The sequence below is a fragment of the Nicotiana tomentosiformis genome, chromosome 5 (assembly GCF_000390325.3).
Source record: "Nicotiana tomentosiformis chromosome 5, ASM39032v3, whole genome shotgun sequence".
NCBI lineage: Eukaryota > Viridiplantae > Streptophyta > Magnoliopsida > Solanales > Solanaceae > Nicotiana > Nicotiana tomentosiformis.
The window spans coordinates 92,967,514-92,991,273 of record NC_090816.1 but is presented as its reverse complement, the minus strand read 5'-3'; the positions used below and the strand labels follow the sequence as shown (position 1 = coordinate 92,991,273).

Sequence of the window (23,760 nt, the reverse complement as noted above, 5' to 3'; positions counted from 1 at the left end):
CATCATCAGCCATTCTGTTTTGGTGATAGCCAGATCTAAGGTCCAACGGAGAGAAGTATTTGGATCCTCCCAATTCATCTAGTAACTCCTCCATAACTGGTATTGGAACTTTGTCCTTGACATTACAATTATTTTAACTGTCTGTAGTTCGTGCAAAGCCTCCAACTACCATCTTTCTTTTTAACCATAACAATGGGTGAGGAGTATGGGCTTACACTTGGTCTAATGATCCTAGGGTACCTATAGGGTGTGACATTGATCGGAGATATTCCTTCCTTCAGTACTATCCCGTGGTCATGATCTATCTGAGGTGGTAAGGTAGTAGGAACTTCAAAAAGAGAAGAGCAGGTGTCTAGTAGTGCCTGCAAGTCATCAGGAAGCTCCAATTGTTGGGATTGTATGTTGATGGCCTGCATGGTATTCTGCTGGTCACTAAGCTGCACAAAAGCTATAAACATCATGCTCAATTGAGCACACTTAGTGAAAACCTTCTTCATTTTCTAGTTAGTCAGCATCTTAGGCTCCATTGGTTGTCTCTCAGGGATATCTTATTCCCCCAATTTGGAATTCTATTTTCAACCGTCTGAAATTCCACTTGGTGTTTTCTAATATTATAAGTCATTGTGTGCCTAAGACTACATGTGTACCTCTCAATGGCATGACTAGCATGTCAGCTCTAAACTCCACTCCCCTGCATTTTCTATGCTACTCCTGCACTCATGAAAGAGTTGTGTACTCTTCTCCCATTGGCAACTGCCACATAGAAATGAGGGATCATTTCTAACATGTACCTCGGTCTTTTAGTTGTTTCCAGGTCCATGAAGTTGTGAGTGGATCCTGAATCTATCAGTACATGAACCATTCTCCCTTTTATTCCCCACTTACCGTCATCGTCCTATTATCAGATGTACCATCCAAATCATGGACTGACATTTGAGGACTTAGAGCCAACTCTTCACTAGTCTCTTCCTCTCCAAAAGCACCTGTTACTTTCCACTCCTCTTCTTCCTCCTCAACCTCTAAGATTTACAACTATTTTCTTTCCTTGCAACTGTGACCTGGAACATATTTTTCAGCAACTGTGACCTAGAACATATTTTTCATCACACTAAAATCATAATCCCTTGTCCCTTTGTTAATCCATCTCAGTTTTAGTAAGTCTCCTTGACCCTCTCACCATAGGTTTCCCTTGTGAACTAGAGAATTTCCCCCCTTCATTGTATTTACTCCCCTCATTGTATTTACTTCCCCTACTCCCTATGAATCCTCGCGAATTTGGATTCCAAGAAGAGTTTGGGGTTGACAATAATGGTCTAGAACTCCCTCACTACTGCCTGACTTTGTGCCTTCTGTAATCTAATTTGACCAAGTTATAGGCCTTCATCAAGGTTCTTGGTTCCAACATCCTGACCTGAACCTCAATCTCTGGTTTCACCTTTTTCAGAAAATAGTTGATAGAATACTCCTCCGATAATTCTACCTCGTCCAGCAATGCATCAAATTGATCTAGGAACTCTTGAACAGTCCCCGTTTGTTTTAACTCATCAGCTCGGACATAGGGTCCTCATGTAAAGTGTACCCAAATCGAAAATGTAACGGTCTCACATAATCATTCCAATTGGTTAATCCTCTACCTACTCGTGACTTTATCAAAACCCTATGCCATTGTAAAGCCCTACCCTTTATGTTAATTGCAGCAATTCTAACCTTTTTTTCATCTAGAGTTACCCTCATAATCAAAGAATTTCTCACTTCTATAAATCCACCCTTTTAAATCCTCGTCATTAAATTTTGAAAAATCGATCTTAGATTTCTTTTTGTTACCTGTCTGTGCCTCATCCCCCTCCGCTGGAGTTACGACTTCCGGCATGGCCGGTTGATTCTGATACTAACTATTAGCAGTCAGGGTTTCTAGCAACTGATGAATCTTCTCCAAGGAGTCTCCATGCCTTTCACCTTGCTCACGAACTTGTTCCTTGATTTCATCCATTTCCTCACGGAGTTCACCATTTCTCGTCGCCTCCGGCATGATTACTGGCCAATAATCAACTGCGCTCTAATACCAATGTAATGTGTTCAATGAAGAACACCCAAATTGCAAACCTAAGGAGCAGAAATTGGAGAATTACTCCAATGAATCTCAATTACAGAGGAAAGGATATTATATCAAGCTAATTCTCCTAACCACCATTAACTAACTTCCAACAACTCTTATTCCTCCTAACCGACTAACGCTTTTGCGACCAATGACTAACTGATTCCCTCATCTTTTCTTTTTTACACTTAGGTCCCCATATTACAATTAGCATGTAACAGTTGTAAACCTATTTATGCATTGATGGCATAAATTGATTCAGTACATCCAATAGAATGGTGGCTTGCTTGTAATTTTAATTGTTTTTCGCGGTAGGTTTTTTGAGTCTTCTTTCCAGTGGGATTCAACTATTGTAGAGTCAGTTTTGTTGAAGAATCAATCTTAACGTGTCAAAGAGTAAGAAATTTAAGGGGTTGTGTGAAGCTTAAACTAGGTCTAAGGGGTTGTTCGGTATAATGGTGGGATATTTCATGGGGTGGGATATCCTATGGGATTGGTTATCCCACCTTCTATATAGGATAACTAATATCACCATTTTAGTGTAAAAGTTATCCCCGGATTAGTTAATACCCAAACAAACATAGGATAAAGTTAATCCCAAACTTTATCCAGGGATTATTATCCTTATCCTATGTACCAAACGACCTTACGTTTGGCGAGATATACTCCATTTATGTTCTAGATGGGTAGAGTTTCTTAGATAAAGTATCTAAAAGAATTGGATTCTATCTCCTCTCTTTTTTTCTCCTCTCGTTCAACCGAATTTGAATACGTAATATATATTCGAAAGGTTAAATTGGTTAGTTGTTGAAAGGCTCAAAAGTTGAATCAGAATCTAGGGGGATTGATATAGACGAGTTTCAGCTCAGACCCAAAGAAATAGAATCCATATTCTCTCATTTCTTTATCTTTTCTTTCATATTCGATTTTTTCATTACGGATTTCTCCAGTCCTTCCTATATGCCTTTCTAGAACCCGTCTAAGTAATGTGCATTATACTGTCACGATCCGAAATTCCCACCTTCAAGACCGTGATGGCGCCTAACATTTCACTTGCTAGGCAAACCAACGTTAGAATAATATTAGCCATTTTAAAATAATTTTAAATTAATTAATAATAAAGAAACAAATACGGAAATAAAGTCTGAAATAAAGTGAATAATCCATAATACTAGCGATGTCTAAATAACATCCCAAAACTTGTGTCATAAGTGCACGAGCTACTAGAATAATACAAATAAAAGTCTGAACAAAAATGAAGTTGTCTGAAAGAAATACACAACTACGATAAAGTGGAAGGGGACTTCAAAACTGCGAACGCCATGCAATTATACCTCAAGTCTCCTGCGAATAGCTGAATCCGAGCAAATCTACTGTACGCCACTGGGACCAACTCTGGTATCTGCACAAGAAGTGCAGAGTGTAGTATGAGTACAACCGACCCCATGTACCCAGTAAGTGCCGAGCCTAACCTCGACGAAGTAGTGACGAGGCTAAGGCATATCACTTACATTAACTTGTACGCAATAATAATAATAACAACAATAATAAAAATAAAAAAGGTAACTCAATTCAATAGTTGAAGCCAACTCGGTAGTCATAACCAATTAGTATTTCAATCAGTTTTTATTGTGGCGTGCAACCCGATTCCACAATATATTCATATTCAATTCCGTTGCGGTGTGCAACCCGATCCCATAATATATTAATTTTTATTTAATCCTATTGCAGCGTGCAACTCGAACCTCAATATATCTTTTCAATCGATTCTGTTGCGGCGTGCAACCCGCTCCTCCAATATATTCATTTCAATCAATTCTGTTATGGCGTGCAACCCGCTCCTCTAATATATTCACTTTCACTTCTGTTGCGGCGTGCAACCCGCTCCTCCAATATTATAATTTACCAATTCTTATAAAAGAAATTACTCCAATAAATGCAACAATTAATATGAAATTATAAGACAACAAGCATACAATAATTATGATTTATTTAAAAATAAATGATGACAAGTAGCAATTAATTGTGGAATTTAAGGAGGAAATAGGCATTTTAATAATTAGTATACTAAATGTCAAGTAGCAATTAAGTCACATAAATCAAATAAGCATGTAGCAATTATAGCATGGATTCAGCACATAATATTGAGTAAGGAATATGAGAGAAACAATTAATATAATAATTAATTAACGATTTAAAATGATTTATAATTTTTAAATAATTATACAAACAATTAATTTGACGACGTATAGACACTCGTCACCTCGCCTATACGTCGTTCACATGAATTCCACATAACAAATAATTTAAGGGTTCTATTCCCTCAAGTCAAGGTTAACCACGACACTTACCTCGCTTCGCAACCAATTTCAAGATTCCAATAAACCTTTGCCTCGCGAATTCGTGTCCGAAAGCTTCAAATCTAGTCACAAACAATTCAATATACTCAACACGAATCGTAGGAATTAATTCCATTTGAATTTACTAATTTTTCGGATTAAAATCCAAAATTTATTTTAAAACTCGACAGTAGGACCCACGTCTCGAATCCCGGAAAAACTCACAAAATCTGAACACCCGTTCCGATACGAATTCAACCATACAAAAATTATCAAATTCCGACATCGGATTGACCTTCAAATCTTCATTTTATATTTTTGGAAAATTGTATAAAAATCTGATTTTCTTCAATAGATTCATGGATTCATGATGTAAATGAGAATTGAATCATGAAATATAATCAATATAGGATAAAGAACACTCACCCCAATATTTTTCCGTAAAAAGCGCCCAAAAATCGCCTTACCTGAGCTCAAAATCGTGAATAATGAAAAGACGAAATCCCATTTCCAGAACTTAAGTTTTGTTGTCCAGGGATTTCTTCTTCGCGAACGCGATAGGACCCTCGCGTTCGCGAAGCACATTTTTGTGCTACCCCAGATTTCTTCTTCGCGAACGCGATGCTTTGCCAAGCTTGGCCTTCGCGAACGCGGTCTCCCCTTTGCGAATGCGAAGCCTTATCACCTGGTGCCCGGCCAGGCCTCGACCTCGCGTTCACGATGAACAATGTCCATTACCCTTCGCAAACGCGATGCCCTCTTCGCGAACGCGAAGAGTAAATTTTGCCTGCCTCCAGTTCCTCTTCGCGAACGCGAGACCCCTCTCAGGAACGCGATGAAGGAAACCAGATATTGCACTAGAAAAATTCCAACAAAGTTCCAAGTCCAAAATACAACCCGTTAACCATCCGTCACTCACCCGAGGCCCCCGAGATCTCAACCAAATTCACCAACAAGTCCTAAAATATCATACGAACTTAGTCGAAACTTCAAATCACATCAAACGACGCTAAAACCACCAATCATACCACAATTCAAGCTTAAGGAACTTAAGAATTTTTAACTTCTATATTCGATGCCGAAACCTATCAAATCAAGTCCGATTGACCTCAAAATTTACACACAAGTCATAAATGACATAACAGACATATTCAAATTTCTAGAATCAGATTCCGACCCTGATATCAAAGTCAACTCCCCGGTCAAACTTCCAAACTTAAATTTCTATTTTAGCCATTTCAAGCCTAATTTAACTATGGACTTTCAAAAAAAATCCGGACACGCTCTTAATTCCAAAATCACCATACGGAGCTATTGGAATCATTAGAATACTGATCCGGGTCCGTTTGATCAAAATGTTAACTGAAGTCAACTCAGTTGAGTTTTAAAGCTCTATTTCGCATTTTAATCAATTTTTCATATAAAAACTTTTTGAAAAAAATTACGTATTACGCACGCAAGTCGAAAAATGATGAATGATGCCATTTGAGGTTTTAGAACACCAAAATAATTATTAAATTTAAAGATGACACATTTGATCATATCACATGTACAAACTATAAAGTTCATGATGCAAAACTCATTTGGCTCATCCTATTGGTGTGTTAAGAATTTTAAAATGACGAAGTTCTTTTCTGTTTATTAGGAGTTTAACTTCTATGCAGCAATAGAGTGCAACAAATAAGTTGATCTGCAACAACAAAACAACAAGCTGGTTATACCAAGTTGGTATAGTAACAGGTGCATATACGATATGACCTAAAAAAAAGTGCATATACAATAAATAAGTAAAGGAATTTTTTGCTCATAATTCTAATCTACTTTTGTCGAAACAAAGATTAGTGATGATTTATATAGTTAATTTTAACTTGTTTGGACTATAGAACAGTAACACTTGTTCTTTTAACAAACAAAGATCACTGGCATTATTGTTATTGAAAAGTCACTTTACTTTATTTTTAACGGAAAAGTCACTCTATTTTACACGTTATAACTAAAAAGTTACTATATTTTGCCAATTGTAATTGAAAAGTTATTCTATACTATCAGGGGACATTTTTTGTTGCCTTTTGCTAATATGAATTTTTTATTCTCAACCTAACCATTTAAAAAATTAAAAATATACATTAAAATCATCTATTGCCACCCCACCATCTGACTCGCTAGACCCTCTCTCTAAGAAAAAAATATAATAGAAGCCGCACTCGATTAAAATAAAATGGTGTAAGAATATGTATATGAAACACCTCTACGATGTGGTGCTTCATCAAATTGTTTGGTTTGTTACTTTATAAAATTATTTAGCTACTTGCTAGTAAACTGTTCTAACTAAAATGAAATGAGTACAACTAATTCCCGGATAGAGGCATAATTGATTGGTATGTATGTCATGTATATATTCGAAAATAGCGGGAGGCTTCACACGCCAAAATAGAAAAGATAGTAGAATCACCGCAAAATACATAAGTTCCTCTTAAATTTATTCAAAAAATAAGTTGTGAACAATTAAACTAAATGGGTGTTCTTTTATCCCTTATTCTTGTTAGGATTGAATTTGACACCCTCTTCCACGTATATAACCAGTTGCATGGCAGGAAGTGTTTTGCACTCTTCCTATAATTTTGCCACATCAGATATTATTTAATTTTACTTGTTTTCACTCTTTTTTCTTTTCTTTTTAATTCCTTTTCTCTTCTTTCTTTCACTATTTTTTCTTTTCGTATCCCTTCCCCAAGTCGCATCGGCCATCGCGGTGTGGCCCTACAAACCGCCCTACAAACGAAAATGGAAAATTACAGTAACCTCCGCCATAATAAAAAAGCAAAGAAAGAAAAATTAGGCGAAAGTACTGTTTTTCTATAATTACACAATCTCAAATAAATAATAGCAAACCCATAATACCAAATTCAAAGTGTACAGGAAATTTCACCTTAAAAAGTAGAAATTCACGAAGAAGCATGCACTGCAATCATCTCAATTAAAGAATGAGAAAAGAATCAAATTGAATTCGCGACAAAAGTAAATGTCAAAAAAAATAAAATCTGGAAGAAGAAGAGGAAATAGAACAAAAACGGCAAAAAATTCCTTTTTCCGGTGACGTTTGATTTTTCCGGCAAACACCTTGTTATGGCTTATCATAGTTCCATTCCACGAAGTTTGATTTTTCCGGCAAACAAGCATTACTTTAACTTAGACTAAATTGATTTGAGTAAAAAAGATTAAATTTGGTATGGAGATTAAAAAAAGGGTGCTTGTGATGAAAGGAGAGAGGAGGCCGTGAAGAAGAAGATGAGGGAGAGGGGAAATTCCGTGTTATTTCCAGTTCAACGCGCCTACCTTTGTTATATAATTAACTTTTTACCGGGTGGTATTTAATTCACAAGAATAGAGGATAAAAAAATATCCGTTTAGTTTAAGTGTTAAAACTTATTTTTTTGGACAAGTTTAAAGGGAACTTATGTATTTTGGCTAGAATCAAACAGCAGCCTAGTCTAATTTATTATTTATATCAGCCCACAAAGAGATACTCCATATCTTATTCTAATAGGAGTATTACTAAATTCTTTTTGAATTTGTTATTCTTTTTATAGATATATAGATATATAGTCGAGAAATAAATGCTAATAATCTGCACCATTTTGTTTTAACCGAGCGGGGCTTCTTTTATGTTTTTTCTTAAAAATTAAAAAGAGAAAGGTCTAGCAAATCGGGTCATAGAGTGGGTCGGTAAATGACTTTTAATTATATAAATGATTGGGTTTAAAGAAAAATACCACATCAACAAAAAGCAACCGAAGATGTCCCGGAAAGCATAGAGTGACTTTTCGATTATAATAATTAAAATAAAGTGACTTTTTTAGTTACAAAACAAAGTAAAAAAAGTTTTCTGGACAAAATAGAGTGACTTTTTAATTATAAAATAAAGTAAAATAATTTTCTTAAATAAATTTTATTAGTTTAGCTCCCTTCAGAAAAAATCAACTCTTATTACTTCTATTGCTTCATGATAAATAAAGAGCCAAAATAAGTAGGTCCTTTCTTCTATAAATAGATAGCCAAAACAATCCATTTTGTATAATAATCTCAAGAGAAATAAAATCTTGTTATGAATATAATTATATTGTAGATGTTGTTATGAAAATAATTATATTATGGATGTCCATTTATTACTCCGCTATAGATAATCTTCCTGAAAAAGATTATCCATTTAGTACTCTGTTGAAATTTATCTATAAGCAGCTGATGCAGGCAGATTGCAAGCAGCTCAATAAATGATTTGCAGAAGCTTCTCATTAAACAGGCAGGTTACAAGAAACTCATGCAGACAGCTTACAAGCAGCTAAAGAAAAGCCTTGCAGCTGCTTCCTGAAAAGCCTCGCTGCTGCTTCCTTTCTTCTATAAATAGAGGATTTTTCAGTTCATTATGTACATACGTTTGAAGTTTGAATAATATATCAGTTTCTCTCTATACTTGTCTTTACTTTACTGTCTTTATTTTATAACACGTTATCAGCACGAGACTCTGCCATCTCGAAAAAATACTTTGAAAGTATCAGAGGTACGAACTTTCTTTTTCTAAATAATGTCAAATCTTTCTAAACTTGAGTTTGTAGCCCTGGATATATCGGGCAAAAGCTACATGTCTTGGGTGCTTGATACCGAAATTCAACTTGATGCGATGGGTCTGGCAAACACCATCAAAGATAAAAATCAGGCATCAAACCAAGACTGTGCCAAAGCAATGATATTCATACGCCATCACCTTGATGAGGGCCTGAAAATGGAATATTTTACTGTTAAAGATCCAGTCATACTGTGGAATAACTTGAAAGATAGATATGACCAGCAAAGCTAAAAAATGCATGTTATAGATGTGGAGGAAAATGGCACTGGTCACGTACATTTCGTACGCCAAAGCACCTGGTTGAGCTGTATCAAGCCTCCCTGAAGAATACAAAGAAAAATGCTGAAGCAAATTTTATTTCTGAAGATAATTTAGACTTCATGCATTTGGATGTAGCTGATTATTTTACACTCCCAGAAGGAGAAACAAGTCATGTGATCGGTAGTGAATTTGTAGAAATATCAATATTTTAATTTTTGTTGTTTGTAGTAGATATTATGGTTATATAATTGTTGTACATAAATAAAAGTTATGCTTTGAAAATGATGTTTACTATCATATTTATTTTGTTTATATTATTTTGAAAAATATGAATAATCCTCAAATTATGTTTGGATCAAAGACCAATCATGAAGATATTTGTGTAATTGATAGTGGAACAATTCATGCCATATTCAAAGATCAGAAATACTTTTCTTATTTGCATAAGGAAAAAATAAATGTTTCAACAATTTCTGATAATATAAATTTGATTGAAGGCTCCGGAAGAGCTACTGTATTTCTGTCTAAGGGAACAAAACTTATTATCGATAATACATTGTTCTCCTCCAAGTCCCGAAGAAACTTGTTGAGTTTTATAGATATCCGCCGAAATGGGTATCATATTGAGATAATAGATGAAATGAACATGGAATATCTTTGTATTACAAAGAATATTTCTGGCCATAAATGCATTGTAGAAAAGTTACCAACTTTATCTTCTGACTTATACTATTAAAAGATTAGTACAGTTGAAGCACACTCTATCGTAAACCAGAAGTTTACTGATTCAAATATTTTTGTGCTTTGGCATGGCCGTTTGGGCCATCTTGGATCAATAATCATGAGACGAATTACTGAAAATTCGAGTGGGCATCCATTAAAGAACCTGAAGATTCTTACAAATGATGAATTTTCTTGTGATGCTTGTTATCAAGGCAAAATGATCACTAGACCATCACCAATGAAGGTTGGCATTGAGTCCCCAGCCTTTTTAAAACGTATACCTGGGATATATATGGACCTTTTCACCCACCAAGTGGGCTATTTAGATATTTTATGATCCTAATAGATGCATCTTCAAGATGGTCTCATGTGTGCTTACTATCATCTCGCAACCTAGCGTTTGTAAAGTTATTAGCCCAAACAATTCGATTAAGGGTACAATTCCCAGATTATCCTATAAAGGCTATTCGCCTTGATAATGCTGGAGAATTCTCATCTCAAACTTTTGATAATTACTGTCTATCAGTTGGAATAAAAGTTGAACATCATGTAGCTTATGTTCATACTCAAAATGGCCTTGCTGAGTCATTTATTAAACGGCTGCAATTGATAGCAAGACCACTACTTATGAAAATAAAATTACCTACTACTGTTTGGGGCCATGCTATCTTGCATGCAGAATCACTTATCCGTCTCAGACCGACACATTATAATAAATATTCTCCGTCACAATTAGTCTTTGGTCATGAACTAAATATTGCCCATCTACGAATTTTTGGATGTGCTGTATATATGCCAGTAGCACCACCACAGTGCAGTAAGATGGGCCCGCAGAGAAGGTTAGGAATTTATGTTGGGTTTGAATCACCCTATATTATTCGCTATCTTGAACCATTAACGGGAGATTTATTTATTGCTCGATTTGCAGATTGTTGGTTTGATAAAATAAATTTCCCATAATTATGGGGAGAGAAAAAGGAAATTAAAAGAGAAATTGTGTGAAAAATTTCATCATTATCTTATTTTGATCCACGTACCCCTATATGTAATCAGGAGGTCCAGAAGATCATCCATTTATAAAATATAGCAAATCAAATGCCAGACGCGTTTACTGATTTGAAAAGGATAACTAAGTCACATATCCCTGCAGAGAATGTGCCTATACGAATTGATGTCACAGCAGGACCATCTACTAGCATAAGAACTAGTGAACCTAAAGCACGCCTGAAGCGTGGTAGGCCTTTGGGTTCTAAGGATCAAAATTCTCGAAAAAGAAAATCGACAAATGATCAAAATGATACTATAAAGGGATCTCCTGAAGAGACCCAAGATCTGATTAGTTCTGAGATTCCTGAAGAAATCATTGAACCATAGACTTAAGTGAGCGAGGAACTTTTAATAAGTTCTACTGGTGATGGAATTAATTTAAATCGATCTAAAATAGTGGTGGATAATATTTTTGCTTATAATGTTGCACTTAACATTATGCAAGATAGTGAGGATTGTGAACCCCGATCTGTCGAAGAATGTCAACAAAGATCTGATTGGCCAAAATGGCAAGGGGCAATTCAATCAGAATTGAACGCACTTGCTAAAAAAGAGGTCTTTGGACCAGTAGTCCAAACACCTGCCGGTATAAAATCAGTTGGTCATAAATGGGTTTTTGTGCGAAAAAGGAATGACCAAAATGAAGTTGAAAGATACAAGGCTCGCCTTGTCACACAAGGATTCTCACAACGACCTAGAGTCGATTATGAAGAAACATATTCACCCGTTATGGATGCCATAACATTTCGATATCTCATCAGTTTAGCCTTACGTGAAAGGCTTGAAATACATATAATGGATGTGGTTACATCTTATTTGTACGGGTCACTTGATAATAAAATTTATATGAAAATCCCTGAAGGATTTAAAATGCTTGAAGCATATTCAAAATCTCGGGAAATGTACTCAATCAGATTACAAAAATCTTTGTACGATTTAAAGTAATCTGGGCGCATGTGGTATAATCGCCTCAGTGAATATTTGCTGAAAGAGGGTTACATAAATGATGTTATTTGTCCATGTATTTTTATAAAAAAAATGGTTTCAGAATTTGTTATACTTGTTGTTTATGTTGATGACATAAATCTTGTTGGAACTTCAGAAGAGCTCCAAATGGCAATTGAATATCTTAAGAAAGAATTTGAGATGAAAGATCTTGGAAAGACAAAATTATGTCTTGGTCTGCAAATTGAACATTTAGCAGACGGGATCTTTATCCATCAATCTGCCTATACAGAAAGGGTCTTAAAACGCTTTTACATGGACAAAGCGCACCCATTGAGTACACAAATGGTTGTTCTATCACTTGAAGTGAATAAAGATTTGTTCCGACCTCTAGAAGAGGATGAGGAACTCCTTGGTCTCGAAGTACCCTATCTCAGTGCAATTGGTGCACTAAAGGCCTGACATAACATTTTCTGTTAATTTACTAGCAAGATATAGTTCTTCTCCTACACGGAGACATTGGAACGGGATTAAGCATATATTACGATATTTAAAGGGAACTCTTGATATGTGTTTGTTTTATGCTAACAAAGGTAGTGCACATCTTATTGGTTATGCAGATGCAGGTTATTTATCTAATCCCCATAAAGCTCGATCTCAAACCGGGTACGTATTTACATGTGGAGGTACTGTTATATCATGGCGCTCCACAAAGTAGTCAATTATTGCTACTTCTAATCATGCTGAGATAATAACTATTCATGAAGCAAGTAGGGAATGTGTATGGTTGAGATTAGTGATTCATTTTATTCAAGAAAAATGTAGTTTGGAGTGTGATAAAAGATCCACAATTTTATACAAAGACAATGCTGCATACATAGCCCAATTGAAGGGAGAATTTATAAAAAGATAGAACGAAGCACATTTCACCAAAAGTATTCTACACACACGATCTTCAGAAAAATGGTAACATTGGTGTGCAATAAATCCGTTCAAGTGATAATCCGGCAGATTTATTCACTAAATTTTTGCCAACTTCAACTTTTGAGAAGATGATATACAAGATTGGAATGCGGAGACTCAAATATTTGAAACAAGGTTTTCATCAGGGGGAGTAAAATACACGATGTACTCTTTTGTTTTCCTTACTAAGGTTTTTTCCCACAGGGTTTTCCTTATAAGGTTTTTAATGAGGCAGCTAGAAATGCGTATTACTAACTATGTGTACTCTTTTTCCTTCACTAGGATTTTTTTCATTGGATTTTTCCTAGTAAGGTTTTAACGAGGCACAATACATTTTAATGAACATCCAAGGGGGAGTGTTATGAAAATAATTATATTGTGGATGTCCATTTATTACTCCGCTATAGATAATCTTCCTGAAGAAGATTATCCGTTTAGTACTCTGTTGAAGTTTATCTACAAGCAGCTGATGCAGGAAGGTTGCAAGCAGCTCAATGAAATAATTTGCAGCAGCTTCTTATTAAACAGGCAGGTTACAAGCAGCTCATGCAGACATCTTACAAGCAACTAAAGAAAAGCCTTGCAGCTGCTTCCCGAAAAGCCTCGCAGCTGCTTCATTTCTTCTATAAATAGAGGAGTTTTCAGTTCATTATGTACATAAGTTTGAAGTTTGAATAATATATCAGTTTCTCTCTATACTTGTCTTTACTTTACTGTCTTTATTTTATGACAAATCTTTCATTCTCCCAAATTCTTTGGCTACATCTCTTATCTCGCGTTGACGTTAATTACAACATATAGAAAAAATTACACATCAAAACTAATACTCCCTCCGTTTTATTTTATGTGAACCTATTTCATTTTTAATCCGTGTAAAAAAGAATGACTCTTTTTCATATTTGGAAACAATTTACCTTTATGCAATGATTTATAGCCACACAAAATAAATGTGCCTTATTTTACACCACAAGTTCAAAAGTCTTCTCTCTTTTTATAAACTCCGTGCCCAGTCAAATGGGTTCACATAAATTAAAACGGAGGAAGTAGCTGTTTATATTCTTTTTGTTTATAAAATTGTCTCAAATGCATTGCTTTATATTTATTTATAGACTGGCTATGGGCAAATACCCTCTAATTAAAGCTACCAGAATACACGAAAGACACTAAGTGATGTACTAAAACTACTGCTACAAACAAGAACAACAGTCGGTCACCTAATCCTTTGCCTTTATTCTCAACCTTCACACATTTCTATCCATGGTCATATCCTCAGTAAGTTAGAGCAACACTATATCTTGCCTAATCACCTCTTCCCAATATTTCTTCGGCCTGACTCTGCATCTCCATTGGTCTCCCACTACCAATCTCTCGCACCTCCTCACCTGTGCGCATGTGTTTCTTTTTTACCTAAAAGAAGTGATTTGCAATGGGTTAAAAATCATCATTTACTATTAATTTTGTACTTCCTAAAATAGAATATTACTATATCTATCATTATCTATTCCCTTCCACTAAGTTATTAAGTTACTAACCATTGATCAACCAATAGTGATCATATCCAACGGCTATGATTATCATAAGAATCTTACCAATTAAACCACATAAATTCCCTCAATCTTTTTCTTTTTCCTCTTTCTGCTTTTTCTCCCCCACTTTTGGTCTCCAACAATGGCCGAGACACCCATCTCAGTCCCTGCAGCTCCAGCCGGGTCGGACCCTGATTACTGGTGCTACCAGTGTGACAAACGGGTTGCCGTTGAAACCCTACCCGATCTTCCCGATCTCATTTGCACCGACTGCAAGAACGGCTTCGTCGAGTCCATACCCTCACACGCTGCTGTTTCCGTCACTCCGGTTACGGGTTCCGATCAGATCGATGATCCTACTTTCGGCAACCAGTTCATCCAGGTCCTCCGGCTCATCGCTGAGGCAGCGCGTGACAACGACGCGCCCCCTCCCCCGCCATCTGAGCACGCTGATCATCATTCCGATGACGATTACCTCCGTGTTGAGCTGGACGGTTGGGGAAACGACGACGACGATGACGATGACGAGGAGGACAACGAGCACGACATCGAGGTTAGAAATGTTGTTGACGGAGAGAATCGCGGGAATAGAAGCCAATCTGAGGACGAGGATGATGATGAAGAAGATGATGGAGGAGAAGACGATGATGTTGATGAGGATGAAGGAAACGAGAATCGCGGCGACGGCGACGAAGAGGATGTCCGGCGAAGGCGGCGGGAAGTGCTCCGTCTCCGACTCCGTGACTTTGCCGCCAGAGCCGCCAATCGGCGCAACCGGATTCTTGATTGGGCAGAGATTCTGATGGGACTTGAAGACCACTCGATTGAGCTCCGATTACAAGTTCCGGACGTCGACGGCTACATCGGAAACCCTGGGGACTACGTGGATGCGGCGGGTTACGAAGCTCTGCTGCAAACCCTAGCTGAGAGTGATGGTAGCGGAAGGCGAGGAGCTCCACCAGCTTCCAAGACTGCAATTGAGGGTCTTGATACATTGGTGATCAAGGGAGAACAGGAAGTAATGGCATGTGCCATTTGCAAAGATGTAGTTAACTTGGGCGAAATGGCGAAGAAATTGCCATGTGGGCATGGTTATCATGATGATTGTATAGTTCAGTGGCTGGGTTCGAGGAATTCTTGTCCAGTGTGTAGGTTTGAATTGCCTACAGATGATCCTGAATACGAAGAGGAGAGAAAGAAGCGAGGAGTATGCATTAGCAGCAGTGGTTCTTCGAGCTCGGGTGAGGCGGCTGCTACTGCTGCTGCTAATGATGATAATGCTAGTTGCCTCTGATTGATGCTTTTGTGGTAAAATCAGCCATTGGCATACTTTTTAGCTTTATTCTTGCTTATTTTCTTTTTCTTTTCTTAATTTTGAAATTTGAATGCTCTGGTGATTGTTTTTTAGTGTTTCACCCTCTCTCCCCCCTTGTATTAAATGTAATAATCTGTTTATCTTAATGCTGATATGAATTTGCTATTGCACAAATATCATTTTACTCTATTATGTGGATAATTTTGTGAAAGCTGATTGAAATGGTGTCGTCACATTTGCATTCCTTATTTTCTCTCCCCCCCCCCCCCCCCCAAAAAAATATTGGTGACATTTGCATTGTTTTGCTGGAATCTTCACCAGACTATGTAACTGCTTAAAGCTTTAAATATGTTTCTGGGGACTTGCGTATCGGGAAAGATCAGAATGAAACAAGATAGCGGAATCGGCTGGAGAATGAGAAAGATCAGAATGGAACAAGATAGAGGAATTGGCTGTAGATCACATTTAAAAGTTGAAGTTAGTCCTTTCACGGTTGAAGTTTGCGAACTGATGCTGGTTTTTATATTTTGAACTATCTTAAAAATCAAACTTAGGAGCAATTTATTTGGAGAAAATGTTTTGCCATTGGAGTGGAGATATGGCTGGAGCTAGTATGGACTGGAGTTGGTAAGGATTCATTGAGGAGATGGAAAGTGCAAACTGAAAGGGTCTATTTCTACAAGTTTGTTTCCTCTAAGTTGGAGTATGAAGTTGATTAGAGAAAAGTTGCTCTTATCAAAACATTGTTGCTGGTATATTCAGTTTAATCATTGGTGAACGTAATGTTTTTGAGTTTTAACTTCTGTTGGCTGAGTAGTATGTTCCTAGTTCTAGAAGGACAGCAAGAGTGGGAGTTGCGGATCATTTATTTCTACTTGCAGTTCATCAGTGATCATTGAATCTATAGCGCAGAATGCTTCTGGAAATGGATGCTTCTATGTGAGATTTCTTTACATGGCCCTATGAAATATGTCCTCATTCCCCTCAACCTTGAAATTTTGAAACTTATCCTTGCTTAGTGGTCTCCAAGATGTCCAAACTTTCTTGTGGGTAACTCCCCTTGAGTAGGAGGAGAATATCTGGAAAGGAAGATTCCTTGGTAATGATACGTTACTTGTTCATTCACTGCCAATGGGCTTCAGCTGTTGGGAGCAGCTAATCTTTAAATTAGATGAGTCGTGCCATAAACTGTTCTAGTTTTAATGCTGCTGTGGAAATCTGGTTTAGCAGATTCAGAAGGTTCTTCGGATACACAAATATCTTTTAAGTGTGCTTTGTAGCAGAAACCTCTAGTTGGGAAGAACCGAAGAGCGTCATGCATAACTTTTTGTGTGTTGTATGGAGGAATCCCTTACCTATTACTGGATCTGTCATTTTGTTTAAAATATCTTTTCGCTGCATTGTTGTTGAAGGTTTGCTTGAAGCACGTGTAAGTTGGATGCAATGTAGGCAGGGCATTTCGCCTCCTCTAGGCGGCACATTAGTGCAGGCACAAATTGGTAAAGCGTGTGCCTATTGAGTATTGCCCATGGGTTCTACCTTGGAGATGGCATCATTAAACAATAAACGTAGTCGGCAGAATGATGCACTAATTGTTGAGGAAATGTTATGAATGAATGGTTTTCTTTACAGTGTATTACGTAATACTTTTCTTCATCTGCGTCATTCTTCACTGAAGCTTGCCCTAGGTCTTCTCTTTTTCCTTTTGCGTTGGGACTCTGCAAGTTAGATATTTATCCAGTGATTTTCGGGTGAAAATCGAGTCTAAAATAGGAACAAAGTTATTGATTATGATGGGGGAAAAAAGCAAGAATAAATTATTGATTGGATTCCACCAAACATAATCAATAGGAAGGGTAATAAAAGAGATAAAAGTCCTTTAAACGGAACAGACTTCTTTTATAACATCTCTCAAAGCTAAAGAAAATACAAGATCCAAAAATCCTATATATCGATTGCACCAATCAGAGAGTTCTTAAGCTTAAGCTATGCAAGCTCCTGTCTCACAACTCCGGCCCTCTTAATCTTTGCCAACATAAGCTTAAACCTGTCAAGCCCTCTCTTCAACTTCCTTCCCCATGAACTGTTCTCCCACTTGGTCTTCACATCAGCAGCTTCCGTAGCCTCTACCAAGGTCTTCTTCTTTGAGATTCTTTTGATGTCAATTTTGATATCTGTGAGTGAAAGCCTCTTGAAGTTAATATGGCTCCTCACAATGTCCGGAGCATCAGCAAGAGCCCTATTTTGGTCGATGACGTCGACATAACAACGAGCGTTCCGGAGTCCTTTCCGTAGTTGATTAAGGCTATCCTTCCAATCTCCATTGTTTACCCTAAAAATGAGTAACAATTAAATTTATATGCGGTTTAAAGGACAAGTGATTTAATTTAAAACGAATGATCTAAGAACAACAAATAATTAAATTAAAGAGAGATAAAACGATCAAACCAAATGCGATAGAACAATTGAGTCTGACTTTAAGTTGAACACCGAAAACTGGCTCTGATCGAGCCCTTGATGCGGGTTCGGTAGTAACTAAAGAAAAGAGGAACTGAAGAACACTTTGAACAACAACTAGAAGACAAAAATAAATTGTATTGCTTTGATATGCGTGCCAACAATGGTTTAAAATGAAAAAGTTCTCCCCTTTATATAGTAAAGGAGTTTCAATCCTTTAAATAAGGTAAAAATCTTCTCTTTTCGGTAAATGTCGATTTGCAGTTGATATCGGACGGGATTTGCGTCGTAATATCCAGTTGGGGGCAGATATTACGGCTCCCTGCTCATCGTGCTTAACTGTTTCTCTTTTTTCCTTAGTCCCGAAACTTTACTCTGTCCGGATCCGATGTTCAGCCGTGTCCGATCTCGGATGCACCGTTCGTCCTCCCCGGGCTTCGAAACGAGGAACCCTTCGGCTTCACTCGGGGTTGTGTCAGATCATGTTTTCCTCTCGTTTTTTTAGTAGAAAATTGGGAATAACATTATCCCCGATTTTACCTGTACATCGATAGTCGCCTCACTTTTCGGAGAGCAGATTTATCGAAGCGACGAGAAGTGATTAATTGACCCCGATTCCTTCCTCTGTACGCTGCAATCGAGTGGACGAGTCAGTGAAACGTCCCATCAATCGCGTTGTTCTGATATTGGACACGTGTGAGCTGCTGGTTGAACGTCCTCGAATGCGAGACATCACGCATTAATTACCTCTCCCCCTATAAAAGCTTCAGTTCTTTTTTCACTTTTTTACTATCCGATCTCAAACCTTCTTAAGTTACCCCCGAAACTTTTTACTTGCTCATAATCCCTTCAAATCTTCACACACAATTCTTCACATCTTCATATCTTTATCTTCCCATCTTCAAAACTTCATACTTTGTCCTTGAATCTCTAAGTTTGACCTTCAAACCTTCATTCTCATCTTCAAATCTTCATACCTTCATCTTCATACATTCATATTCCTAGAATTCGAGGGAGAAAACTTCGAAGTCTGTGCCCCAACAAGCCTCCCCTTCAACTTCTAAGCCGACCACGGATGTCAAGGTGGTCGTACCTGAAGCGGCCCCGAAACCTCCTCTAATGAATTTTATCCCCGGAGGATGCTCTATAGAGAATTACTTTAAGGTCGAAAAAGCCTCCACGCAAGGGGACCGAGGTGAGGAGGTGTGGAGGTACATATGCTCCATCATCGAGGACACGCTCCTGACGGTTCGGGAGGACTGCAAGTGGAAGGGAAAGGAAGTGGTTGTCCCTGGCCCCGATGAGGACAGCACCACACATGTGGAGGGGTATTTAAATATTTATACATACCCCTTCGCTCTTGGCCCGGTAGATACAATAGTCCTCAACTTCTGCAATAGGTACGAGGTCTGCCTCGGGCAGATTCACCCGTCGATCGTGATCCTCCTCCGTCACTTCATCAATAACACGGAGGAGCCTCGGTTTACCATCGACCACCTACTTCACCTCTACAGTCCCCGAATCTTTCAAGGGGGATTAATCGAGCTCGTCCGTCGGGCAAAGAAAGCTCTATTCTCGAGCATTGATGAAGACAGGGATCGAGGCTGGCACGGGAGATTCGTTCGGGTGAAGACCGAGGATCTTATTCTCCCCGAGTTCCTGTCGTTCCTTGAAAAGTGGAACCTAACCCGTAAGTTCCTCTCCTTTTGAGTATTTAGAATACTTTTTGGATTTTGTTCTTCTTTCTCATCGCCTAGTTCTACTGTCCGAGTCCCCATCATAATTCCCTGCTTCAAAGAGTGGGTCGAGGGGATCTGCAAACAGTTATCGTACTTTGAGCGCGAATGGCACAAACCCTCAAAGGGCGAGTGGGAGGCTCGTTCCCATGGTAAGTGTTCTCCCTCCCGATCAAGTTTCCTTTTCTATTCAACTGTCACCTTTACTAAGTCCCTCTCTTCCTTCCACAGGTTTGCCCAAGACCACTGAGCTACGGGCTGTGGACGAGGACGAGGCTCCGTCCTCACCTGCTAAACCCTTCGCTTCGGGACAACTTGAGGCCGCTGTGAAGAAGGAGGAGAAAAAGAGAAATAAGAGGGATTCTTCTAGTTCCTCGGACGCGGATGCCGAGGCCAAGAAGAAGAGGGTCGCGATCAGGGTCTAAAAGAGCAACAAGAAGAGCACTCGGGCTAGGGTACCGGACCTCTAATCCCTTTACCGGCTCAGGGACTACCCTGAAGATGATGACTTAGAGTTCATCGCCCATGGCCAGATGTTGATACAGAAGAGCGGGCAGTATCGGTGGGAAGTGACCGGGAGGCCGAACCCTCTTTGGCCCAGGAGCCCAATGGAAAGCCAGTTGCTACGGCCTATCGAGAAGCTACTCCCGCTCCGAGAGAAGCCGCCGGTGTCATTGACATCTCATAGTCACCGTCTCACACAGAGTCTTTATTTGACGAGGCTCAGACCATCAAAGAGGAACCAACCGAGATGTCAAGGGCTGCAGATGAGACCCTCAACTTGTTCTTTAAAGGCATGGACATTGGTGCGTTGAAGGATTACTCCAGGTTCGGTCACCTGGAGATCCCGAAAAAAGATGTGCTGCAAGAGTCAGGCGGGCCGAGCTCTAGCTCAAAGCTGGTGAAGCAGTTCCCCGCCCCGAGCGTGGATCCCGACCGCAGAAGAATGGTCATGTTTACGATCCTGACGGATACCCGGGTGCTGTCCGGACCGGTTGGCATTGCTAGCTATCTTCACTGCTTGGTGACCGAAGAGGATTAGGCGAAGATGAACGAGGTGGATGCAGCGAGCCTTTTCAACGAGGCACAATAGTCCCCGAACAGGGTATGATTTTCTCTCTTTGTATCCCTTGAAGGGTTCATTTAACCTTAGCGTATTCTTATGATCTCATCAACTTTGTTTCTCAAGCCTCGGTGCTTCATCATGAGAGCTTTCATTGGTCTCGGATGGAGGTGAGCCAGCTCGAGTTCGAGCTCAAGGAACGGGTTAGGCAGAAGGACATGTACAAAGCTCTTACCGAGCAAAGAGACGAGGCCCTCAAGGACCTCCCCATCCTCCAAGTTGAGCTGGAAAAAGCTCAAAAGGAGGCCTCGTCTGTGAAACGAGAGCATGGCGTTCTGGTCGCAAAGGTAAGGGTATTTGAGATTAATAACGAGAGGTTAAGCGCAACTGCTAACACCGTAACCTCGCAGGTCCAAGAAAAGATAGACCCGATCGACCAGCTTCGGGCCGAGATGAACGAGCTCAAAGCCTGGGCCGAGGCGTTGAGGAGCAAGATAGATCTTCTGGCCTCGGAAAAGGAGGCTACTAAAGAGGAGTTGGCATCGGCCAAGGACTAGCCCAGGGTGATGAATGATAAAGCTGACAAGTGGTCTCGGCTGAATGATGAGCTTCGAGCACAACTGGGCTCAGCCGTCTTGGAACGGGATGCCCTCAGCCGGGAGTATACCGTGTTGAAGTCCAAGTTGGAGGCGACTTCGAACGAGTCCTCCGAGGTCCAGGATATGTTGGCCGAATACAAGAATAACGTGGAGATAACCGAGGCCCGTTTAATAACAAAGGCCGAATATGTAAAGTGGTTATCGCGGAGGGAGACCCTCGAGGAGATTCACGCCCGGGGGTTCGGTCTATCAGCCGAGGTTGAAGAGGCTTGAGGCCGAGGCCGAAGAGATATACCAGCCCGAGGGTTCAGGTAGTGAATCGGGCTTTGGTGAAGACTAGGCGGAGATGCCTTAGTTTATTTTTTGTTTTCTTTTTTTTGTACATTTTTTTGTTTATTTTTAGGCTGTGCTACCGTGCCTTTGTAAATACTTTTGGCATATATAGAAAAGATTTCCTTCGGCTATACTGTCTTTACTTTTCAGCATCCGCTTGCAACTCTTTGTTTGAAAAAATGTCATTAATACCTTAGCATAAAATTGGACATAATTTAGAGTGTTCGTTCCCCCAGAGCCCGAATGAAGCCTGGTTTCGATAACAATTCTGAGTTGCTTTTGCTTCGGAATATTTGATAAAAATGAAGTCCTCAAAAATACTTGAATGTTTCAACCAGACACTATGATGTTTTGCCGAGGGTGGCCTTTTTTCATAGGTTTTAATCATGTGTAAGGACCTTACTTTCTACGTACAGACTTGGATGTCTCCAAGCCGTTTTAAGTTGGATGTAGCCTTTCATGTTCGGGCCCTACCTAATAGACTCAGTGCCTTCGGGATTCGATATCCCTAGCAGTCTGATTTTATTATCAGACATTAGTCCTCGACTCGGGGAGGCCCGTGGGCTCTAGGATTTTGAACCCCTTATTTGTTCTAAATAACTTAACGAGTATATCGCTGGTGCAAATGTGAAGGGATGAAATATAGAGGGCAAATTTCTTTCATTACTTTGCATGTAGAATACGTGATCGAAGGCACAAAAGCTTTCTGCCATGGCAAGAATGAGCTACGGGCACAGTTCGTTTGACCGTTTGACCCTTACAATGGATTTTAATATTCAAGCCTTGGCTTTTAACATCAAATAAAAAATTCCTTTTAAGGATCCTGACTTAGGGCGTAATGGCTCTCCCAGTATTCAAGATTGAGCTCGTGAGGGCTCGAATACTATCGATCTAGTATGGGTGGTCAGCAATCACGGCCTCAGGCCGGTCTTCAAAACTAAGTTTGCATATTTTACTGTTGCCTCGTTAAAAACCTTGCCGTAAAATCCACTTCGGGAAAAACCGGTCCAAGGGAATACCTGCATAGGTTAGTCGAAAGCATAACAAATTTAAAAGGAAATTGTGTTTGTACCTTAGCAGTAATATCGGTTTAAGTGTGCCACATTCCAGTTGTTCGGTAGCTGTACACCGTTCCCTGACTCGAGCTTATACAAACCTTTCCCGGTTATACCGGCAACTCTGTACGGACCTTCCCAGTTTGGGCCTAGTTTTCCATCGTTTGGGTTCTTGGTGTGTAGCATAACTTTTCTTAATACGAAGTCCCCGACTTGGAAATATCAAAGGTTAGCACTTCGGTTGTAGTATCTCCCCATTCGCTGTGGGTCGCTAATCGGATCAGGGCGGCTTCTCGCCTTTTGTTTGATAAGTCCATGCTCGTGGCCATGGCCTCGCTATTTGACGTCTTGGTAGCGTACTGGAACCTTAGGCTTGGTTCCCCTACTTCGACCGGGATCAAAGCTTACGCGCCGCAGACTAAAGAGAACGGGGTCACACCGGTGCTTGATTTCGAAGTCGTTCGATATGCCCACAAGACCTTGGGCAAAACTTCTTTCCACTTTCCCTTCGAATTCCCACAAGGTGTTGACAAGATCTTTTTAATTTTGTAGTCTTCGAGAAACTTACTTACCTTGCCGCCAATGAACTGCTTCCCGTTGTCGTGAGCAATCTCGACGGTATCCCCAATCGGCATATGATATGATCCTAGATGAAGTCGATGACGTCTTTCTCCCGAAC

The 23,760-nt window shown here is 39.3% G+C and overlaps 1 protein-coding gene and 1 pseudogene across 1 annotated transcript; one reads left to right on the top strand and one right to left on the bottom strand.

Annotated features, from left to right (window-relative positions):
* The first annotated feature begins 14,602 nt into the window (after window positions 1-14,602).
* On the top strand, window positions 14,603-16,012 carry LOC104090374 (E3 ubiquitin-protein ligase CIP8). Its single transcript, XM_009595447.4, has one exon. The coding sequence runs from the start codon at window positions 14,666-14,668 to the stop codon at window positions 15,815-15,817; it is 1,152 nt and encodes a 383-aa protein (XP_009593742.1). The 5' UTR covers window positions 14,603-14,665; the 3' UTR covers window positions 15,818-16,012.
* A 1,704-nt stretch (window positions 16,013-17,716) lies between these two features.
* On the bottom strand, window positions 17,717-18,162 carry LOC104090376 (large ribosomal subunit protein eL14y-like; annotated as a pseudogene).
* Between the last annotated feature and the right edge of the window lie 5,598 nt (window positions 18,163-23,760).